The following is a 22,078-nucleotide window of genomic DNA, read 5'->3' on the forward strand; positions in this document are numbered from 1 at the left end:
TGTGTGTGTGTGTGTATTTGAAACAGACTTGTGTATCACAGAGCATATTTACTGACTGTTAGTGAAAGTGATCACATAAATAGCAATCGCAAAATACAGACTGCATTCACAACTATTATAAAGCAGAATATATTGCATAACATTCCTCCCCCAATCTTCCAACTAAATATTCTTTCTACATTTGTAGAAAGTGAGAAGACCGGCATACTACTGTTGTTTTGCAGCTACAAACATCTTAAGCAAATGCTGTTTGCAGCCAACTCTTACTTGAAACAAGTGTTTTTTGGCAGAAGTTGAGCCCCCTGTCCTCACAAGTGGAAGGTTTTGCTTCCAACCACCCTTTACTTTAATATACTAACTCCACAGTTGCACAACTACTGAGAAATGTGAACGAACCATATGTAACAATTTACAGCTTCTACACAAACTGAGAATACTTCTTATTTACAATAATACTAGCCTCATACAGACTTTTATAGCCAGGGTCTATATTACGACATTGAATGATAAAAAGAGTGCTTGCTCTTTTATCGAACACTAAAAGTCAAAAGCACTGAATGCCGAACACACAGAACAGGGCTGTTTTGGGGACTTTGTCATTTCCTCCACTATGGTGCAATCTCAGAGTTAGTATATTTAAGTAGGACGGGGTGTTGGGGGCAAAGCCCCCCACACCAGGGGTGTGGTAGGCGAAGCCCCCTCCCCCACTTGATTTTGTGTTTGGATTTGTTTTTTTGTTTTTTTTTGCGGAGAGAAAAAAATGGGAAAAATTAATTGTTGTTCTGTGTGTTCGTCATTTACTGCTTTCGGTTCTTAGTGCTCGATAAAAGAGCATTTGCTCCTTTTATCGTTCAACGTCATTATATAGACCCTTATAGCCACACTCAGTAATATCCAGCTTGACAATATCCATTACAAATTAGCTGAATATATGACTAATTGTTAGACAGAAACACAACTGATAACTTGCCAACTTGATTACATGAAAATAATTAATTTCATAAGCTAGGCAGAGCATCTTTTTTGGTGTTTTACTTTCTAAACAGAATTTATCTACACATTTTAGAATTAAGCTTATGATATAAAAAGAAATTATTTCCATTCTATATTTCTGTTACATTTATGCTAAACTTCTAGTTAAACAATATATTTGCATATCTACTGCATAAATTGCTAATTTTGTTTCTACAACTTGTATGCTTATGAGGGAGGAGAGTGGAATTTCCGCACATCCTTTCATTCAATGCACAAATGATTGTGCATACAAATAAAAACACACTTATCATATGCACACACTCACACATGAATTTCTCTTTTAGTCCCTTCCTATCTATCCTGTTCTCACCTTCGTGGTCAGTCACACATTTATTACACCTTGTATATGGAAGTTCAAGTTTCCTGTGACTACTGTCTCTCCATCCCTTTGGTTCCCTCCATCTCATAAAATATAATGGTTATTTCCTTCATCTGCCTTGCACCAAAATATCTCTTTCTGACTCCTAGCTGTTTGTATACCACCTACGACATGCCTCTCATCAGCTGCTACTGTCGTAACCTACTCCCCTACTGTCAGGACTGCCTTATTTTCATTGCATTCTTTGGGTCACAGTATAATGTTACTCTATGTACATTATCTGACAAAAGGCGATTTTTTTTTTCCAGTAAATTGTCTTCTGTCCCCTTAACACTAATTTTTAATTGCAGCTCTATCCCTCAGCAATATATTCACTTTCTCAGTCATCTCAAACCATGGAATCCACCCTACAAAATTTATTGAAGCAGATAACAGATGCCATTCATATAACCCACCCATTCACATGTAAACAACACTCAGTGTCTTGTCTAATTGTAGACATGACTGCATTGTCTCTAATGCCATTCACCTTTCCTAAGCCTTCAAATATTTTTGAAAGGGCTGTGATGGGACAGATTCACGGGCCTGCATTAGATACAAGCTACTGCTGAAGAACATATGTGTTTTGTTTGAAGACAATACTTTCTGCAGATAGTGCTTCCTGAAAGTCCAGGATGCAAACTATGTCATACAGAATGGTACAGCTTGGTGTATGGACTTAAGATATTTGAAGACATCTCTGAAAAGGACTACCTTGATGTACATGCATTCTTGTGAACCACCCTGCAGTTTTTTCCTCCGCAGCACCCTTAATTCATGACCTTAAATTAAAGTGCGGATGGTAGGTAAAAAATCTTAACTAGCATAATTTGAAAAACAGACATGCTTACCACTACTTCAAACATTACTTATAAGCTTCCAAAGCTACCAGCTCAATGTGGTTCCGGATATGGTATGATGGAAAATATTAGTTATACAGGCCCATACAGCTAACCTGACAACATGTGCATTCTTGGCTCGAATTTAAAAAATGTTAGTCGGTCTTCCACAGTCCCACTTGTAATTTTTCCAAAGGATGTTTTCATTACTATATGACTTAGTTTTCTCCTGTAGACTACCATAACTGTTGGCACATAGCTGATAGTTCTATATTTTATTCTGTGTGTTCTCTTATCTGCTTCATTAGTAACGTCCATCAGGTCCTTTGGTAGGATTCTCTGTCTGTGCTTTATACATTAATTCTGGCAGGAGATGTTTCAAGGACGGTAATAAGCACCAGTGAGCCCTTATGTGGCTGGCAAACCCCTGTTAAAACAAAGACCTCAAAGCAGAGCTAGTTATCATATTTTAGTGTTATTGGTAAGGGTGCTAGACACCTCATAGACACTGATCCATAATGCAGCTGTATTTAGTTCTCACTAGAATTGTTGAGATTACCTTTGATAATACTTGAAATGTTGCAACAAGTTGCCCCATAACCTCTCACATGTTTCTGATCTTTTTAACCATCTTTTACATTAATAAGTATTATTTAGCTCATCTACACATCTGTTAAGTTGTGCTACAAAGAAATTAAAACTACATGCTTAAAATCCTAGCAGCTTCAGTAACCAGTGTTGGTATATACTCTTCTCTCTGTCTGCCTGTGTCTGTGTCTGTAGTAAAGCTTTATCACCTGTGTGCCCACAGTGTAAAAACAACACTCATGCACATAACACATGTAATAAATAAAAAATAAATAGCACATAATCTTACTTAGCACTTGATACATACAACTAATATGTCCCATAGGAAGCAAGCAGATACAATGGGATGAACAACCACAGTGATCTGCACTACCATTCAGGTTCATTCTTGTTATAATGACAAGTCCAAAATGGCAGTACTCAGGCTGCACTCAGATAAATACTCATTAGTTATTCTACAAATGAGAATTCTATCCTGCATTAAATATGCTGTGCCTTCCTATAATATTATACACCAGAAGGGAAGTACTGCTTCAACTTGTTCTGCTGTTATGACCAAATGTTTTCTCTACACTTACAGTACACAGTTTCATAATGTAATATCAGGTTGCAACTGATTCCATTTATTCCCATTGTATTAAATCAGCTTGCAGTTAAGTCGTGTTTTCCAGCATAACTGCACTCTTAATATCATAGCAGTGTTTTATGAATAAACCTAATCATTAAGAGAGATAGCTGCTTAGTTCAAGTGAGTTATGGGTTATGTTTTGTTTGAGTGTCTGTTTGTTGGTTTGTGACAGACTGTGGAAGTGGTTTTAGGGAATGAGGGAAAAAAACATTTTTCATAATTTATTTGCATTTTGAGTCCAGTTTCTGTATTTGATGGTCTCTCTGTGTTGATGAATACTTAGAATTATGTTCAGGTTCCCTTTCTGTTTTTCTGAAGTATGAGAATCATCTGTTTCTTCAGCTCCTCTAACTGCCTTCTTAACTACAGACCTTTTTCCTTCAGTGTCCACATTGACCTTTCTTATTAATTTAGCAACTGAAGTATTTTCACAACTGTATTTGTCAGACCCTAAATTGATTTCTTTTATTAACTTAACAAGTGGAATCTTCTGTCAGGGCTAATCTTCCTTGTAAGTATCTTCTTTCATTATATAAACAACAGAAGTTTTTTTTTTTTTGTCAATGATCAACATTAGATTGATGTAATCCTTCATCCCAGACATAATTTTAGTTCCCTTTGTTGTTTTAGCTAGCTCTTCATCCTTTTCTTAGGATTAAACCTCACATTTTCAGGTTTCACTCAATAGACAGATTTCTGTTATTGTTCCATACGCATTTAATGTTAACACCTCCATTCTATTTCAGTATTATAAATTGCTATTTACTGTTATTGCAAACAATTTCTTTTGTTTTCATATCTCAGTGTAGATCTAACTTCTGATTCATAGAAACATTCCTATTCAAAAGTTTAACTTTTTGAGTCCATCAAGGTTATTCAGGACATTTAAACTCAATATCCCAATCCTTTTGTCTGCTTTTACAGTATTTTATCCCAGACCATCCAATTATTCCACCATTAGCACATTTAAAAATGAATATGTCCCATCTTATCTTCTCTTTTTATGTTAGGGTAATTCTAAGAACATTACCAATAATATGATATTTCTTAGAAATTCCATTTCCAGAACATTTCAGTTGCGGGGTGCCCTTGTCACCAACAAAATTTATATAAACCGTTTTCTTTTACTTTTCTACGTCTTCATTCTGAGGATAATTCTTGCCATTCAATCTTAAGCTGAACACTTCCCACAACTTTGCTAATTTTCTGACCTTTTTCAGCACTCTTTTAAAATCACATATATTCCTTTTTTCAGTTTATCATTTTCTATTTTCTTGGTCTCTTGTAGCCTATTTCAAGTCCCATTATATGCTTTCATTATTACAAACATTGTTTTCTAGTTATATGATTTCATAATTACATTCTTTTCTAGATGTATTTACCGCTTCCCATTATATACATACAAAATGCGTTTCCAAAAACATCCTAACAATTTTACTATACAAATAAAGACAACTGAATAATGCATTTAAATATGTTAACTGAATAATAAACCAGGATAGACGGTCATACTTCAAGCATTTCTTATGGAGAGTAGTGCCTGTGGAGTGTTATGCATATGTGATAAGTAATATTTAACACTCTGAATGTTTTTAACTCTCCTCAGATCTATTTATACTAAAAGTTTTGATTTTGAAGTGATATAGGTTCTGCTCTCTGTCACTACTATGAGCTAACTTCAAGAACCCAAGCAAACCAAGTGAAGAAAGAGTGCATCCTATCTATGTTATATCTATGTTAATGCATGTCAGTACTTTGAATAAGCTTTTTTTTTTTCTCATTATCAGGACATCTGAAATATTATGCAAGGATTTGGATACGTGATTTTCTTCTGTCATTATTTGAGTAATTTGGAATCAAGATTTTTCTCATGTTAGATGTTTGAGTAAATGTCTGAAAACATAAACTATTCAAACTGTATTAAATAAGGAGAAAATAAACACAGACTTGGATAACTATCCAAAAAGCTTATCTTTAAATAGCAAAAAGAAAACCAAAAGCATTATATACCAAGATAGAAAGCCATGCAACATGTTACACCATGAAGTACACTTAGTGTAACCTTTCTGAGTGTACAGACAGCACAAGTATCATGGTAGGGCTGTTGAACTCAGAAAACAAACAGTGTACACTTTGTGATGACTTCTATTAATCTGTCCAGTACAACCTTAAAGCAGAAATTACAGACAAAAACAGTTCAAAATCTTGAAATGTAAGACTGATATACCTGAACAAATTAAGCAAGAAAATTTTGATCATAATTATTTATGAGAAAACATGGTTAAGGGCATTGTGGGTAGATGATGCAATGAAAAAAATTAAGTTCAAGAGAGCCTAAACGGACAGAAAAAGCAGACCTATACTCTTTAACATTCATTCGGAAATGTTGCTAATACATCAGGTAGAATTTCATATCCTAATTGGATCAGGTAAAGACACAGAATGCCCAAACCATTTCAGCATTCAAATCCTAGGCAATTCTGATAAGATCACCACCTTCAAGAATAACATTCCATTCCAGTATTAAATTGGAGTCTACAAGACAAAAATGGTGCTGGGCAATGCAGTAAAATACATTGACAATGACCTTGCTTTTCCTACAGTAAGAAAAAGCAGTTTATGCAAAAGTTTAAATAAAGAGACCTAGCATGGTAGAAGTGGAAATCTGACCTACTAAACTGTGAGAAACATCTAACATTTCATAGTTAAAAGTAAACATCTGCAATGACCCTGGTGTTATTAAAGCAACCAATATCAAAACCAGAGACAGAGCTTTGATATGAAAACATAAATCATTATGAAATCCACTCACTACCTGACCAATAATCCTGCGAGCTCTAATAACGTGCGTGATAAGCTAAGAAAAAAATTCCCAAACTACACCTGACAGCTTATCTTTTCAGCACCTAAACCCCACAAATCAGAAATCTACTCATCCCAACCCTTCTAGTCACAAACAAAAAAAAATTACCCAACTGATGATTACAGAGATAACAAGTTTCCATTTTAGAGCTATTGGTTTCAGACAGGTCTTACAAGCTTTGGAAGAGCTGGGCACCACTAGAATCCCCAAAGCTTAGTTTATTGCCCACAGGTTCCTTCAGACATTTCCCAAATGTATTGGTCAACTGCTCACACATATATAGAATCACATTCTTTAATGTGGGATTACATAATATATATATATATATATGGAGATAGTGTAACATTGTAGCAGTCTAAGCAAACTCAGGAAACCTCTGATTTTGGCCTGTAGCCATACTACAGCCATTCAGCATGTTTGTAGAAAACTTCTTTATAATCAACTTTTGGAGCATTTCACCATGTGATCTCTCTAACAAACGGCATCATTTTATACCAAGACATAACACATTAACAATAACTTGCTCATTTATAAGCTGTATCTGTGAATATATGGAAAAAAGTTAAACTTGCAGAAATCCTGTTTACTAACATCAAATGTACCTTAAAATCCAGTAACTGCAATATCCTACTAACCACACTTCCAAAGTCCTGTTTTGGTGACTTAGAATTTTGTTGGTTCATATCATACTTGACTCATCATTATTTATCTCCTTCCCCTTATATTAATTGGGGTGTCAGATTTATGGGCTGCAGAAATGCTGGAAAAACCTCCTTTAAGCAGTCGTCAGCAACCTTAGATCATATGTCCAAATTAAATTTGTCAGAGTAGACTGCACATTACATAAATGGCGATATTTGTTATCTTACATCTCTTTCCTTGATGTACTGCATATAATATAGCTCATACATTCATAAGTTCGTACTAACCTCTTACTCTAGTAGACCATTAGAAGCCCATCTACTGCAATTCTCATTAAGTGATCCATCTATGGATAAGAACCCAAGAAGACAGTCTTGGATGAATTTATGGTTTCCCCATCCACTCATTAAGGCTGCCTTTTAAGGGAGTTAGGAGCTATTTTGACATGGAGTGGCAACTCATTCCATAGGCTGGGGATCCTTTGGGAGAGAGAGAGAGCGAGAGAGAGAGAGAGCTATATCCTGCCAGAAGGTGCTACTAATATAATAAATGAATAGTGCAGGTGATTAGTTATACTCTAACCAGGTTGCAAATACCTGGAATCAAATATCCCCTAAGATAAGACAGATAGATACAATAAACAGCTTTAAGGTGTCACTAAAAAAATCCCAACTAAACAACTGGTTGTGATCTTGCACTACTCCAAGCTGAACCCCGACAACTCAAGCACACTTCTCCTACTTACACTTAACCTTTCTTTACTGTAACTTACACACGATTCTTTTACACTAATATAATTACAATATATTACCCCCCAAAATGGGCTGTACTACTTTATGTCATGTTTTTACATGCTTTACACTCAGGCCTATCACCCACTTCTCTCTATGACAATTTTTTCTTTCTGGTAACCAACAACACATCTATTTCTTTCATACATGCTTTAAAACTCTCTCTATTCCACCCGCTACATTTACAGTATCTTGTACTAATCTTGTATAATTCTTTTTTCCTTTAAGGACATCCTCCAATATAATCTGTTATCTTCCTGTGTCATCCATCTTTACATATACTAACTGAAAATCTCACTACATAAGTTCACTATTCTTAAATGTTAAATCTCTCTGTAATCATCTACCTCATGTTTCAATAAGTCAAAGATGTATGGAAGTTACTCTACATTATCCTATGTAACATGGTGTTATATAACTCAATATATTCTCTGTATCATGTTATATTTGTTCTGTTATGCATGTATTTGTTCTTATCTATGGACCTTTTCTCCCTGGGTGTCTGCTGAAAACTGAAAGAACCTCAGATTCAGATGTAGATACTTAAGCAGGTACTGGTGGTATTACTAGATTTTTGAATATGTAAGAAGTCATGCAGGGTTTGGTACTTCATAGCCTTTTAGGCCAAGCAAAGGTTCACTACAAAGCAATCAGAATAAACTGATAGTGCTTGTAAATGCTCTGTATAATAATTAGTCCTCTACTATGGGCCTGATTAGGAAAGAACATTTAATTTTGTTTATTTAGCCTTTGTTGATGGGATTAGCTCTACTAGGCTAGTGAACTCTTTTTAGAGGAGACCCGAGCTGGTAATTTATACTACTAGGGGCAATTTGGCCAGGACAACAGGGAACTTTCCCTACTCGTCATTGTTGCGAGAGAAACCCATTTTGGAGGAGCACTTCTTCTTTCCATTCCAGGTGCAGAGGTGGCCCAGAGAAACAGGGAGGCAGATGGAGTGGTGAAAGAAATGAAGGAGAAAGCAAACATCAAGACTTGAGAAAGTGTGCAGGATTTTGAGGTAAAGTTTCAAAGAAATCTTTTTGATGGAGATGAGTCAGCAAATGATGAATGCATAATTATAACCCTCCAGTCAGCAGGACTGCAGGATGATTTGCTTAAAGAAATGGTGGTGCAGAGTGAACCCAAAAATGAAGGAGATGTTTCCTGGTGGGCATTATGGAGAAAATACAAAAGGAGGGTGCAGAGACAATGCTGAAAACTAGCACTGAGAAGGAAAATAAAACATATGCAGAGAAAGTAAAAGGAGGCAAAAGTGGAGTAGAAGAGAAGAAAGCAGAAGAAAATGAAAAACAGAACTATATGGTAAGGATTCAAAGCAAATAAGACAAAGAAATGGACAGACATGGTCTGTGACAATTTAATAACTCCTCTTGGTATAAATGCACATGAGGTAAGAGCATTTATACTTATTAACCAAGATACATTATGTGACATTATATTAGAGACTGCTTTCTCAATGGAAAACTTTCTTGGAGAATATGAAAGAAAGACTAACCCACAGAATCTTTATGGAAACAAAAACGAAAATTCATGTAAATTTCGAAAAGAGGTAGAAAGATCGACTCTGAAAGGACATTTGAAAGCTTTTTATAAAGAAATACTTACAAGACATTGCAATGGTTTATGACTGGTGGCTGGGATTGTAAATTTTTGTTAAAAATATAAAAATAAAAAATTATACATATACCTAGCATAACAAGGAAACGGACATTTGATAAGTAACTGTGATAAAAGAAAGTTTTATATTTGTGGGGAAATATGAATTGAAATGTTATAAATGTAACAAAACTGGGCATGTATGGGTGGATTACATAAATGAAAATAAGAGTAAGTTAAAAGAAAAGAATAAAGAGAAGACATTTTAGAAGCAGTAGAAATAGAAGAAAAAGTAGATGAGAAAAAATAATAAAGATGACATAGAAAAAAGTTCCGAAATAAGTGATGACATAGATTGGGACGTAGCAAGAGGCAAAAGGTATTCTCTTGATAAAAGGGTAAACAACAGCAAAAAATAATACATAAAGGGATAAATACAAAAGAAAAGAAAGAAAGAAAATGTGTGAAAATGAATATATATATATATATATATATATATATATATATATATATATATATATATATATATATAGCTAATGATTGGGGCTTGGTATAATTTTTAAGGTATTTGATTCTCACCTTTGGGAAGGAATTTGGATAGGCTTAGCATGCTCTATTAAGAAAGCTAGCCTAGTAATTAGCCATGAACTTATGAAACAATGAATTAAAGGAAAGGGGGAAAATTAAAATTTTAGAATTCTGTGAATGTAAATAGTAATGAGAATGCAGCAAGAAGACCAGGAATTTTGGAGTGACGTGATACATATGATGTAGATGTCATTCTATTAGAAGACACAGCACTTTTAACAAAGGAAGAAAGATTACAAACAGAGAAACTATAGGGAGGAAAGATAATTTGGAATTTGGGAAATGAAAGATGTTCTGGAATAGCCATATTCTGTAGAAATATAATAAAGATTTTAGATGTAACTTTAGCAAAAATGGGAAGATTAACAATTGCAGATTTAAAATGGAAAGAACAAGTACACAGATTTATAACATTCTGTACTTATACTAATTGTAAGGAAAGACAAAGCTCATTTCATCAGATTTTAGACAATGCATTGATAAATATAAATATTATATGATGCATATACAAAACACATACATAACCTGCATATACAAAATTGCACAAGAAAAACTGATCAAAAACTAATGATGCTTTACAGAGCCAAAAACTTTCTCACCAATGCAAGTAAAACTGGATTTGCCACTACTTATTGTATCTCTTCCCCACTCTTCTGTACAGCAATCCTATCCTTACTAACCTCCAGACTTCAACAAAATTAAAACTTGAACAATGCTATAACAAAGTTGCTAAATTTGCAGGACATACCACTTTTAAAACCCTCCACTGTATAGCACTGAAAAGCCTTAGTTGGTTATAACTGCCACATCTACTAACATATACACAGCTTCTTATACCTACAAAATTATCCAGCATCCATCTGCCTTTCCATCACTAAACAATATAGACAACAATGTCCCCAGTCGATCATTGTGATCCAATGACCTAAAAGACCTGTCTACAAAATTAGCAAATCTGCTGGGCATTGTCTGTACTTGAACAAAGTTGCTAAGGCCTGAAACTCCTTACCTGTATCCCTAAGGTTTACACCCTCCCTCCATCTTTCAAACTAACTCTGAAAGAATTCCTATCCAAAATCTGGTTCTGTTCTTGCTAAAAACCAGGATAAACTATATCCCTAAATGTGAACAAGTGCCTTTTCATTCCTTATACCTCCCTACTTTCTCTTCTTCACATAGTAGCTTACTGCTATCTAATTCTCTTCCCTGACTCTCTCTAAATATATCATAAGCCTGATTTTTCCTCACTTCATATTGCAATTCCTATTTGTATTAGAGTAACTTACAATTTCTACAAAAAGCCTAAAATTTCTCTAAATATTAATTGATTGTCGTATATCTTGTATCAATACTTAACCAATGTTTTTATATTATGTCTAATTTGTTATAATTATTTAAACTGCAGATGCCTTTGTTTTATTTTTGAAGAGGAAAAAAATATTTTTCTTAAAATCTTTTGTAATAATTTGGAGCTTTCCCTCTGGGCCTTTACTGTAAGTGGACTTCTACCCAGTCATACTTTCCTGGTAATCAAATGTCAATGAATAAAATAAGAGGAGACACTAATTGTGATTTAAGAGGCAAGCATCAAAAGAAAGGAAATGATATAAGAAACGTGTTAGAACTTGTAAGATGTGGTATGTTAAAATTTTGGGACAAAAATTCATGGACTTACAAAAGGGGTATTTATTGAACTGAAATAGATTATTTTTTAGTATCAGAAAGTTTATTTATAGGAGAAAGGGAGGTCATTGAAACAGAATTTTCTGATCATCTTGCAACAAGGAATATATAAAATTGTTAAAGGAATAAAAAAAAAATAAAGGAGAAAGCATGGAGCAAAGATGGAAAGAGATTAGTAATACAGTTCTAGAAAGATCATATTACTATGATAACATTTTATAAAAAATTGATCTGAATGGTAAATGATATTTAAGAAAAAATATAAAAAAAAGTCTTCTTACAGTGGCAATATGATGTGAGACAAGTAGAGAAATAAAATATAAAAGAACATAACTATGCATAGGAAGATTTAGTAATTATAAATGATATGAACATAAAAGAAGAAGCAAAAATCATGATAGTAGACCTTAATAAGATATTTGACACAACTGGGTCATGGAGTTTTACAGGTAATACTGAAAAAAAATATAATATAAGTGAGAAAGTTAGGAAATTATGTATGCCAGTGTATAGTATAATAAAATTAAAATACTTGTAAATGTCTGGTTAAGCTAAGAGGTACATATGAAGACTGGTGTAAGACAGAGATAACAATGAGTTATATTCTCTTTGCATTAGTTATGAATGTGAAAGCATGTGAAATAAATTACAAAATGAAGAATGCGGGGTATATAACACCTGAAGGGTTAAGAATTCCAGTTCTGTTAACATATGCAGATGACATTATAATAATTACAAAAAACTAAATTTGGATAAAAGTAGTAAAACTCTACACAAATGGGTGCCTAGATATAATAGAGGTGGCTTTAAATAAAGATAAAAGCAAGGGTTTAGCTGATGTGGGGGGGGGGTATATATTTTACAATGAATTAAATTTCTGTTAGGTATAAAACTGTGAAATAAAGATGTAAGTAGAATTCAATGGGAAAAAATAATAGAAGAGCTAAAACAAAGCTGTTTTTTTTTTCTGGAGAACATAAAAATTATCATTCAGAAAAAAGGCTTATTTAATAAATTCAATAGTGATGGAAAAAAGCATAATTAGCAAGTGTATTTATTTTTCCAACAGTATTTGAAAAGGAATCGCAGATAATTTTAAATTTATATGGGATTCTAAATTAAACTAAGTAAAAAGAAGAGTTCTGTATGTAAATAAAGGAGGTTTATGGTTACCCAGTGGTATGTGCTGCTTCATTAAAATTTGTACAACGTGTTAAAGTGGATAAATTAAAAAAATATAAATGTGGATAAAATAAACATGGATATGATTAAATATGGATGTTATAAGAACAGAAGTAAAGAAGGTTAAAAGAATGATTAAAAGTTATTTTATATTGTATGGGTTATATGGAATGAATGAATAAATTAAATTATGTGTAATGATAAATAGAATTTAGGAACAATATTAAGTAAAATCAGATGGTGGTTATGGAAAAGGAGTGGGAGTCTATCAGGGATGAAATTTTGTAAGAATGTGTAAATAGATGTGTGTCTATACATGTATATGTATGTATTCACTTGTAAATATTTTGTAAATAAGAGTTATTTTAATACTTTTGTATACAAATAAAGGACCCCTACTCTTTTTCACAGGTGTGATGGATTATTTTACATCCACCTGAGCTACCACTAATTCAAGCTGGTGGTACCTCACTTTAATGTTAGAAGGATGACACACTCAGAAGTGCAGTGCCCCTATTGCACTATGCTGCATTGTCAGCAAACATCTACCTGATGTGGGAATAAAACCCACGGCTTTCTGCACAAAGATCAGTGTTACACCACTGATACTGTGAGGGATAATAACTTACTTAAATCTGGATGATAAACATTTAATAATTAGTTGGGTTAAGAGGAAAGACTTCTTAACAAAAGCTGATACAGGGTGGTCACAACAGAAGCCATTGTCCATAAGTGGCTCTAAATATGTAATGATGGCATCAGCTTTGAAAGAGGTAGCATTTCTATTGTAGGTGTAGGGGTATTCTTTTTTTCCCAGGAGTAAGATACTGCAATTTTTGCAATCAACTTTAGTCCATGGTCTTGATACCAGAAACTACTATGGGTTAGGTCTTCTTGCATGGTATGAGTATCAGCTACAGAGTCAATGACAGTCATGAGTATGTCTGCAAACTTAGACCATAGATATAAACTTGGACATCACCAAAGTATACACTGCTAAAAAGAATTGGATCTAATATGGTACCTTGTAGGATGCCACTTTGGCAAGCATTTTTTGAGGAAGCTGTTCCACAAACCCTGTAAATTGGGTTTGGTCCTGGAGCCAGTTAGCTATCCAGCAGGTTACATAAGGGCTATTATTTAAGTGGTTGACTTTGCCAATATTATGGGATAGAAACACAGACCTCAGCTAGAGCCAGGCAAGATATACCAACTGGCCATTTTCTTTAATTACCTTCTCAAGGAAGTCCACTATATTTAGTAGACAAGATCATGGCATTGTAGGCCATACATCTCACTTTTTGTGTATTCCATAAAGTTCCAATATGTTAAAAATAGTCTATTGTTCCCAGGGTCAGTGATAGGTCATCCTTGTGTAGGGGAAACCAATACACATGGCTGAATTACTGTTTAGTTGAATCCGAAGGATAATTTTTTAATGTTAGAGTATTTGTTGACTGGCAGTCAATAGGTTAATGTAAGCTAGTGTAAGATTGCGTGGTAATGGGGATTAGGGAAATAAAAAAAAAAGTTACAGTTGCAATCACCAATCAAGAGACAGTTTTTATTTCAGATGGTTGGGCTTTGCTTGGCCCCCCAGCCCGCCAATGTGTGGGCTCCACCACTATACCCCTAAAACTTAAACAAAGCAACTACATGGTTACACAATCAAGAAAAATGGAATTATGTAACGGCCAAGCTCCTAAAATTCAGCTGTCACACAATTTGACCAACTATACCACTGACAAATTTTCTCAAAATGTCATCATTTGATACATCTGTGAAATGGCAAAACATTTAATATCATACATGTCTATCTATTTATCTATCTATACTGTGTATGTGTGTGTGTGTGTGTGTGTGTGTGTGTGTGTGTGTGTGTGTGTGTGTGTGTGCGCGCAAGTGTGTGTGTGTATGTGTGCATGTGTGTGTGTGTGTGTGTGTGTGTGTGTGTGTGTGTGTGTGTGTGTGTGTGTGTGTGTGTCTGTGTGTGTGTGTGAGTGTGTGTAGATATGTAGTCAGAGAAGTGCAGAAAAAGGTTTCTCATGTGGGGTGTAAGGGGCTTGCACCCTGTTAAAAATACTAATGCTGGTATTTCACATTCATTTTGATAAAGAGTTTGCTGATGATTACAAATCAACTTAATGGGGGGGGGGGGTCAAGGGTTTCCTTGCTAACCTGACTACAAACTTCTGTGTAGTAATAAATTCCTCTGTTTGTTTTTGGTGGTTACCCACTAAATTTGCAAACAGTGTCTGGAAAATAAAAATATATGATACTACTGCCAAGAACACTGTAATCATTTTAATATTTATGCAGGAGTTGAAAGTAATCCACTGCTCTCATACAGCATGGATTCCTTGTCTATTTCTGCATTTCTGTCATTTTTGTTGACTTCCTACACGTGAATCAACATTATTATACTGCAACTTATGACAAAACTGACTTGAGAATGAACAAACAGTGCATGCTTCAAAAATAGAAATTAGTTCTATTTTGTAAAAATCAACTTTTTCCTAAAATATGAATTCACAATGCTTAGAAAACCATATAGGAATTCAAACCTTAGACAGACCAGCATAGCATTCTCACAGTGAAGGTTAAAAGGTAACATGGAGCTTTAAGTATGTTCTTTATATAAACTGACAACACATTATTATCATCTTGTAAAATAGAAGTACTGTCACACCGCACTGCTCTGTTAACTTGAGTAAACCTTCATGCTACAAGATCTAAATGTAAACACAAATTGTTTATAAATACATTACTAGACGTTAAGGCTTTGGGTGAAATCATGATCACCCCATTGAACTTACTGTTTATACCTCTCTTTTTCCCACAGTAACAGTGACCTTTATCCAGTTCATTAATCAAAACATTTAAAATGCAATAGGAAAAAGAGCAACAGGGATGCCATCGATTTATACCTTTTATATTATGTTAAATTATTCTAAGACACACCCTTGCATTAATAATAACAATAAAGCATGCATTCATTCATTCAATCTGTGATCATCTGTTAACACGGTTCAGGGCCACAGCAGAGTTGGAGCTTATTCTGACACTCCCTACATATAGGATAGACCGGGGCCAGACCATCTCATAATGTTCATTCCACTCACTCATTATCACACAGCACTCACACTTAAATAAAAAGAACAAAAAGGAAAACAAAAATAAAACACGTCAACATTTACCTCTTCTTAAATGAGTGTGGATCCTGTATATAAATGATATACGCATGCTTAGTAGTATGCAAACATGTACACGCATTCAAAGCTTTCCATGAAAGCCAGCAGTATAAATGTCAGACAGGGAAAATAAAGCAAAATCCAGAGTTGTGCAGCTTCTACTAGAATACTGTTTTATTGGTTACATAAGAGCATGATTTCACAGTATTAGAAAAATTGTTGGCCATCTCAAAGGCAAACACCAAAGATGTTTCTGACATCTATGGATGTGTGCATATTTGTGTCTGATATAAGTGCTAATTCGACTAATTATAACTGTCAGTCAGGCAGTGCTGAATGCATATTTGTGTCAAATAAGCATTTGAGATTTTCCTCCTTGAAAATATTTTCTTGTTTTCAAGACGTACAGACCCTGACTTTTTTTTTCACAGGAAGAACAAAGACTGCCTTGTGGAAGAAGTGTCTAAATTAGAATTCTGTTCTTTCATGAATTTTAATTTTCTGAGAATAGTACAAAGACATTTTGAACATATATAAATTGCATGCTAGACAACTGACAGCACTAATATAAAAGTTTTTTTTTTTTTTTTTTAATTTTTACCTTCACATCTTGGTAAAGCATTATTCCACACGACACTTCCATCTTTAAGGATACAGGTAATGGTCTCTGATCCATGTGTTTTAATGAATCCTTCTTCACAGAGAAATGATACAGAACTTCCAAGCTGCAAGCTTTCCCCAAATCTCTTGCCATTTACAGGTACACCAGGGTCTGGACATTCATTGTGCCTGAATGCTGCAATACAAAGCATAATTACTATAATTCTGTTTATTTAACAGGTTAGTAGCAAGGAATAGCAGAATTATAATAACTCTAATTATTATACTCAGACTGACAACACCATCAGCCTGGATACATACAAAAATGGAGAAAACAAAGGACTGATATATTTAAATAAATATGAATTTGTCACCTACCTGTAACTGATAGATACTAAATTTAAATGAAAATTATAAGAAGGTATAACCTCCGGTAATAGATATAACAGATTTGTACAAACTCTTGCCAAGAAGAAAGTTCAAAATCAAGACAGTATCTTATTATCAAGACAGTAACACTTTAATAAACTTTACGCACTGAAATAAAAGTTGTAGAAGGACAGATTGTGTTGTCAGTTAGAATTATTATAATCCCAGTAATATTACAAGCTGAAATAAAAATTATGGAAGGTAATGTTTTATTCCCAGTGTAAGTGACAAATTCAGAATGCAACAACTTCTTTTAAATTCTTAAACTAATCTGTTTAAAACAGAATTTTTCACAAGAGCCTATATTTGCCTTCACTTTTGTTTACATCCAAAGGTCAACCCCAAAAAACGCAAAGTCCTTTTGATTTAAATATGGACAAGCTCTCTTTGTATCTGGAAACCGACTCCATTACATAGATGATACCTATTTGTGTACTTGTCTGTGTTTTTAGTGTTGCTCATCAAAATGATGAAATTAATGTTTTGTCTTAACAAAACAAGACAAAAACAAATTGAGTTTCTAGGCCCATTAAGTCCTGTAAACTGGTTCCCTTTAGGACAGTATATCCCTTAATAATCAACACTATAAAAGTTTACTCTGAGGAATCTGTCCAAATAAGTCAAGTTACACAAAAATTATACTTCCTGGTAAATCTCTATAAAGACCTGATACCTTCTTGACTGGGAGTGCAGAAGGAGTTATATCTCAGGATGGGTCCAGTAAAGTGCCTGTACACAGATCCCAAATTATACCCAGTAACCTGAAAGCACAAGCTGTATACATGATTCATGGTCATGAAATATCAGGTTGTTATCAACAACAATGACAACATTTTTCATAGATATAACCACTGAGAGACATTAAATCAAGGAAGGAAAATTGCTTCATTGTCCTTGCTAAATGATCCCTAGTCAGTCTGAACAATTATTAAAGTCTCACCTGGCCATGAAGACAAATTGTATTAACAATCTCAGGTTTATGAAATGACACAATCTTACACTTGCTAACAATAAACCTGAGAAATTACCAACTGTCCCAGTTTCTAATCCTGGAAAGCTAACTATTAACTTATTGACAACCACTGTTGTGAATGTGGACCCCAGTTTTCTGCAATCATCTGGATATTTGGACAGCTGTTACTCTTAATACAGAGTGCCATGGTACTCTGTCTCCATATTGTAAAGAAAGTTGGATAGATTGTTCCTGCACTACTTGTATCCATTGTCTCCTACCAGTTAACCATACTTAGATCCATTTTACTGTTTGTGTGTTAGCTCTATAGCTTGCAAGACTGAACAAGATGGTATCATATAGAAGCATGACAAACAGCTTAGGCCCAAATATGTCACAACTAAAAAAAAAAACTGTTACCCATTTCCAAGCTTACCAGGTAATAAAAGCTCAAAATACTTGTTATGGTAGAACTACCAGGAAAAATCCATTCCAAAAAAAGGTGTAAGTTAATGCATCTTGAATTTTGTTGTTTTCTAAAATGAAGTAAGTAGTATTCAAAACACTTTACCACTAAAGAAAGAGGCTGACCGAAAATCAATGTTTAATTAGCACCTACTCATTGTTCTTTTAAATAGACACAGCATAAAATATCTTCAAGTCTGTAAGAGTTTGTTGACCAAAAATAGTAAAGGATGCGAGCACTACATGCCCGGGAATAACACCCAGACCCATGCCAGTAGTAAAAGTCACCAGTTAGTGAGTTAAGTACCATGTCTGCCAATCTGCCATAAGAAATGTCTGTAATACTTTTGGGGTTTAAATGTCCAAGAGCATTGGTAAATCCCAATTTTTAATCTGCATACCTAAAAAAAATATTGCCAGCAGTGAAGGCTAACCTAATTCTTACTGGGATTTATACTGAGAGGCCATCTTTCTCAGAAGCTCAGTAATACTATAAACACATTTAATGATTTAGCATTATGATTTTTTTTTTCTTGAATTTAATGTTTGTCATATGATGTCAAGCATACATAGTTAAGCATTAAGTGAAAACCACTCATGTTTTTTTCTCTGCATCAACCACTGATTTTGAATAACTGTATGAGTTAAGCGGATTTTATACAGATCATAGAATGACAAACATTTTATTTCATGCTTTAATCTTCCTTGTGTAATTTATTTATAAGTTAATCCTGTCATAAAGAATAGATAGTGAGGAGGTTTGAATGTAACTGGCCGCTCTTAGGGATGATAAAGCACAGGGACTAGAAGGCCTGCTTCCTAGAATCCTCAGAGATCTGGCTAGTGTGGTGAGAGACACCCAAATGGAGATATTCAGTAGGTCACTGGCTAGTGCAGATGCACTAGTGGACAGCAGGTGTTGTACAAGGCAGAGGGCAGAAGAAATATGGAAAAAACAGGCCTATTAGTTTTACATTAGTAGCAGAAAACAGTCAACTAGAAATCCCAAGGGGGATGATGATAACATTTTTGAAGAGCAACAATCTCCAGGACAGCAGTCAACATGTGCTTACGGCCAGAAACTGCTGTTGATTATACCTGACTTAGGTTGATGACCAGCTTACAGGTGAACTCGATAGGGGAGAACAGGTACAGTATACATGGAGTTCAACGATGCCTTTTACTCTGATATACACTGAAGCTGATAGGAAATCAGGAGATATTGGGAGGTGGACTAAGACTGAAGCACTGGGTATGTGCATGGTTCAGTGGTATACCACAAAGGGTTGTGTAACAGGGACAATATCAGGGATTAGGGAAGTGTCCAGTGGAGCATGAGAGGTCTGACTTGGGCCTAGTATGCTTCAGTATGTTTGTCTCTGGCAACTAAGGATACAGTATGAATTCATCCTAGGACACAGGTCTTGTTCCACATCCACAATTGAGTACAACATCTACAGTATTGCTGCAATTGCAGCAATCAACTGGTCAGTTCCTGATCCACTCTACCTTCCCTCATGAGTAGGATGCCAGGGTACTTGGACATCTCACTTGAGGAAACTGCTTCTCCCTCACAGAGAGTAATTCACTCCTTCCAGAATAGAACCTCCGACTCCTTATTTGACGGTACTGATTATTTTCCCAGCTACACCGTATAAGTAAAAAAACTGCTCCATTATGTGCCAAGAGACTTGTGAGGCCAAAAGGCATCATCTGCAAATGGAAATTAAAACTCCAAAATTGATACTCTGCAAACCTTAAGTATGTCATGGCATTTTGCCCCTTAAAATCATAAACATGAAGTGGAGCAGACAGTGCCATGGCATACTGAGATAAAGCACTGACTATGGCTTGGGTGACTGGGGTTCAAAAAGTGTCTCAGATGACAAAGGCACTGAAACAGGGAAGGGAGGAGATGGTGGATGTGTACATCCTGACAGAATTATCATCAGATGATCCTGGGTGGGTGTATATATCCTGACAGAAATGTCATTAGACGATCCTGGGATGGTATGGTGGCACACCCCTTTGAATGTTCAGCCTGGACCTTATGACAGCTTGCAGAGGATGAGAAATTAGGGGAAAGAAAAATATTATGCTGCCCCAATTGTCCAGTCTCCTCAATGGCCATGAGCATAGGTCAAACGTAGTCCAGTAGACCCGGTGGTTGAGGAGAGTCCTAGAGTTAGGTGATAATCAGCTGCAATGAGGAAAAAAAGGCGATAAAATGCAGCTCACCCCTTTGAATGTATCTGACTTGATTCTACAAATGCACATATGACTCTTGCAGCTCAAACAGATGGACCAAATGGCATGCAGTAGCATCCCTGGAACCACATATTGTAGCACTTCCCACAAGATACTCTGACTCACTTCATGCATCCCAATTACTTTTAAAGAAAATTTGAAGTTAACAATTGGCTTGTTCTAAGTATCTGTAAACATATTTTGTTACAATAGTTTCATAGTTTAGAGTAATGATTACAGTCCAAAGACCTACAAAAAACCAAATTTGCTTTCACCATGCATGTATTCCCTATCATTCATATATTCTTATAGCATAATTTTGAAACTGGAAATAATTTATTCCATACATCTGGAAATACTTAGCAGATATAGGAATCTCTTCTAGCTATTCTGTGGACTTTCCAGTTGTTGGATATGCCTGGTTAGGTACATACCAAAGGAAGCGCTGTACTCAGTGATAGGTCTGATGAATGCCGAATACAGTGGAACAATGACTTCCTTGGACTTAGATGCCATACCTTTGTTTATAAGTTGTGCAGCATAGACATGTGATGGTCAAAGGCTAGATTACTATCTATGTCAGTCCGAGTCCCTGACTACTGGGTCAACTCTAAGGGGTGTGTTGTCAATATGATAGTTACCAGGGGTGGATGAATTCCAGAAGGATAGAATTATACATTTCTTGTCATTTAGTTTTAGTCCATGGCTCTGACACCAGTTGTTTGATTTTCTCAGCCCCGCCTGGAGAATATTTATGTCATTGCGAGATTCAATGATAGCTTCTAATTTGCAATCATCTGCAAGTTTAGTCAGCCAGAGACCACTGATATTGGCCTTGACTTCAGAGAAGTAAATGCCAAAAAGAAGCAGTCCATGGACTGATCCCTGAGGGACTCCACTTATGACAGGCCTCTTTGTAGAGATGGACTCCCCAATTCTAACTTCCTGGGTCCTATTTGTAAGCCAGTTGGCTATCCACTGGGTGACATACAAGTTTGCACCTAACCTCATGAATTTGTCAACAATGCCAGAGTGCCTTGGCCAGGTCAAGGTAGGCAGTGTGAATCATTTTGCCCACATCCATTGCTTCGGTGACCTTCTCAAAGAAGTCCACCAGGTTGAGTAGGCATGATCTGCCCTTGATGAAACTAAACTGGGTTGGTTCCAGTGTCTGGAGGTTTACTATATCTTGATCAGTTCCATGATAATTCTTTCCATGGCTTTATATATAAGACTAATGAGACTTATGGGTCTGTAGTTTCCAGGGATTGTAGATGGCCCACCTTTGCTGAGAGGGAAGACAGTTGCTGTTCTTCATTCATGCAGCATGAAGCCTGTTTGGAGGCTATAGTTAAATAGCAATTCCAGAGGCCCTGA

The 22,078-nt window shown here is 35.3% G+C and overlaps 1 protein-coding gene across 1 annotated transcript in view; it reads right to left on the reverse strand.

The window, feature by feature from the left end:
- The window catches only part of LOC122792225 (CUB and sushi domain-containing protein 1-like), a 3,080,606-nt gene that overhangs the window by 2,344,470 nt on the left and 714,058 nt on the right, over positions 1-22,078 (reverse strand). The window contains exon 10 of the mRNA XM_044059969.1: positions 16,610-16,804. Coding sequence (XP_043915904.1) covers positions 16,610-16,804 — 195 coding nt within the window. The remainder of the gene's footprint in view (positions 1-16,609; positions 16,805-22,078) is intronic.

Source organism: Protopterus annectens, chromosome 1.part2 (assembly GCF_019279795.1).
Source record: "Protopterus annectens isolate FY-2018-M chromosome 1.part2, PAN1.0, whole genome shotgun sequence".
In the NCBI taxonomy this organism is placed as follows: Eukaryota; Metazoa; Chordata; order Ceratodontiformes; family Protopteridae; genus Protopterus; species Protopterus annectens.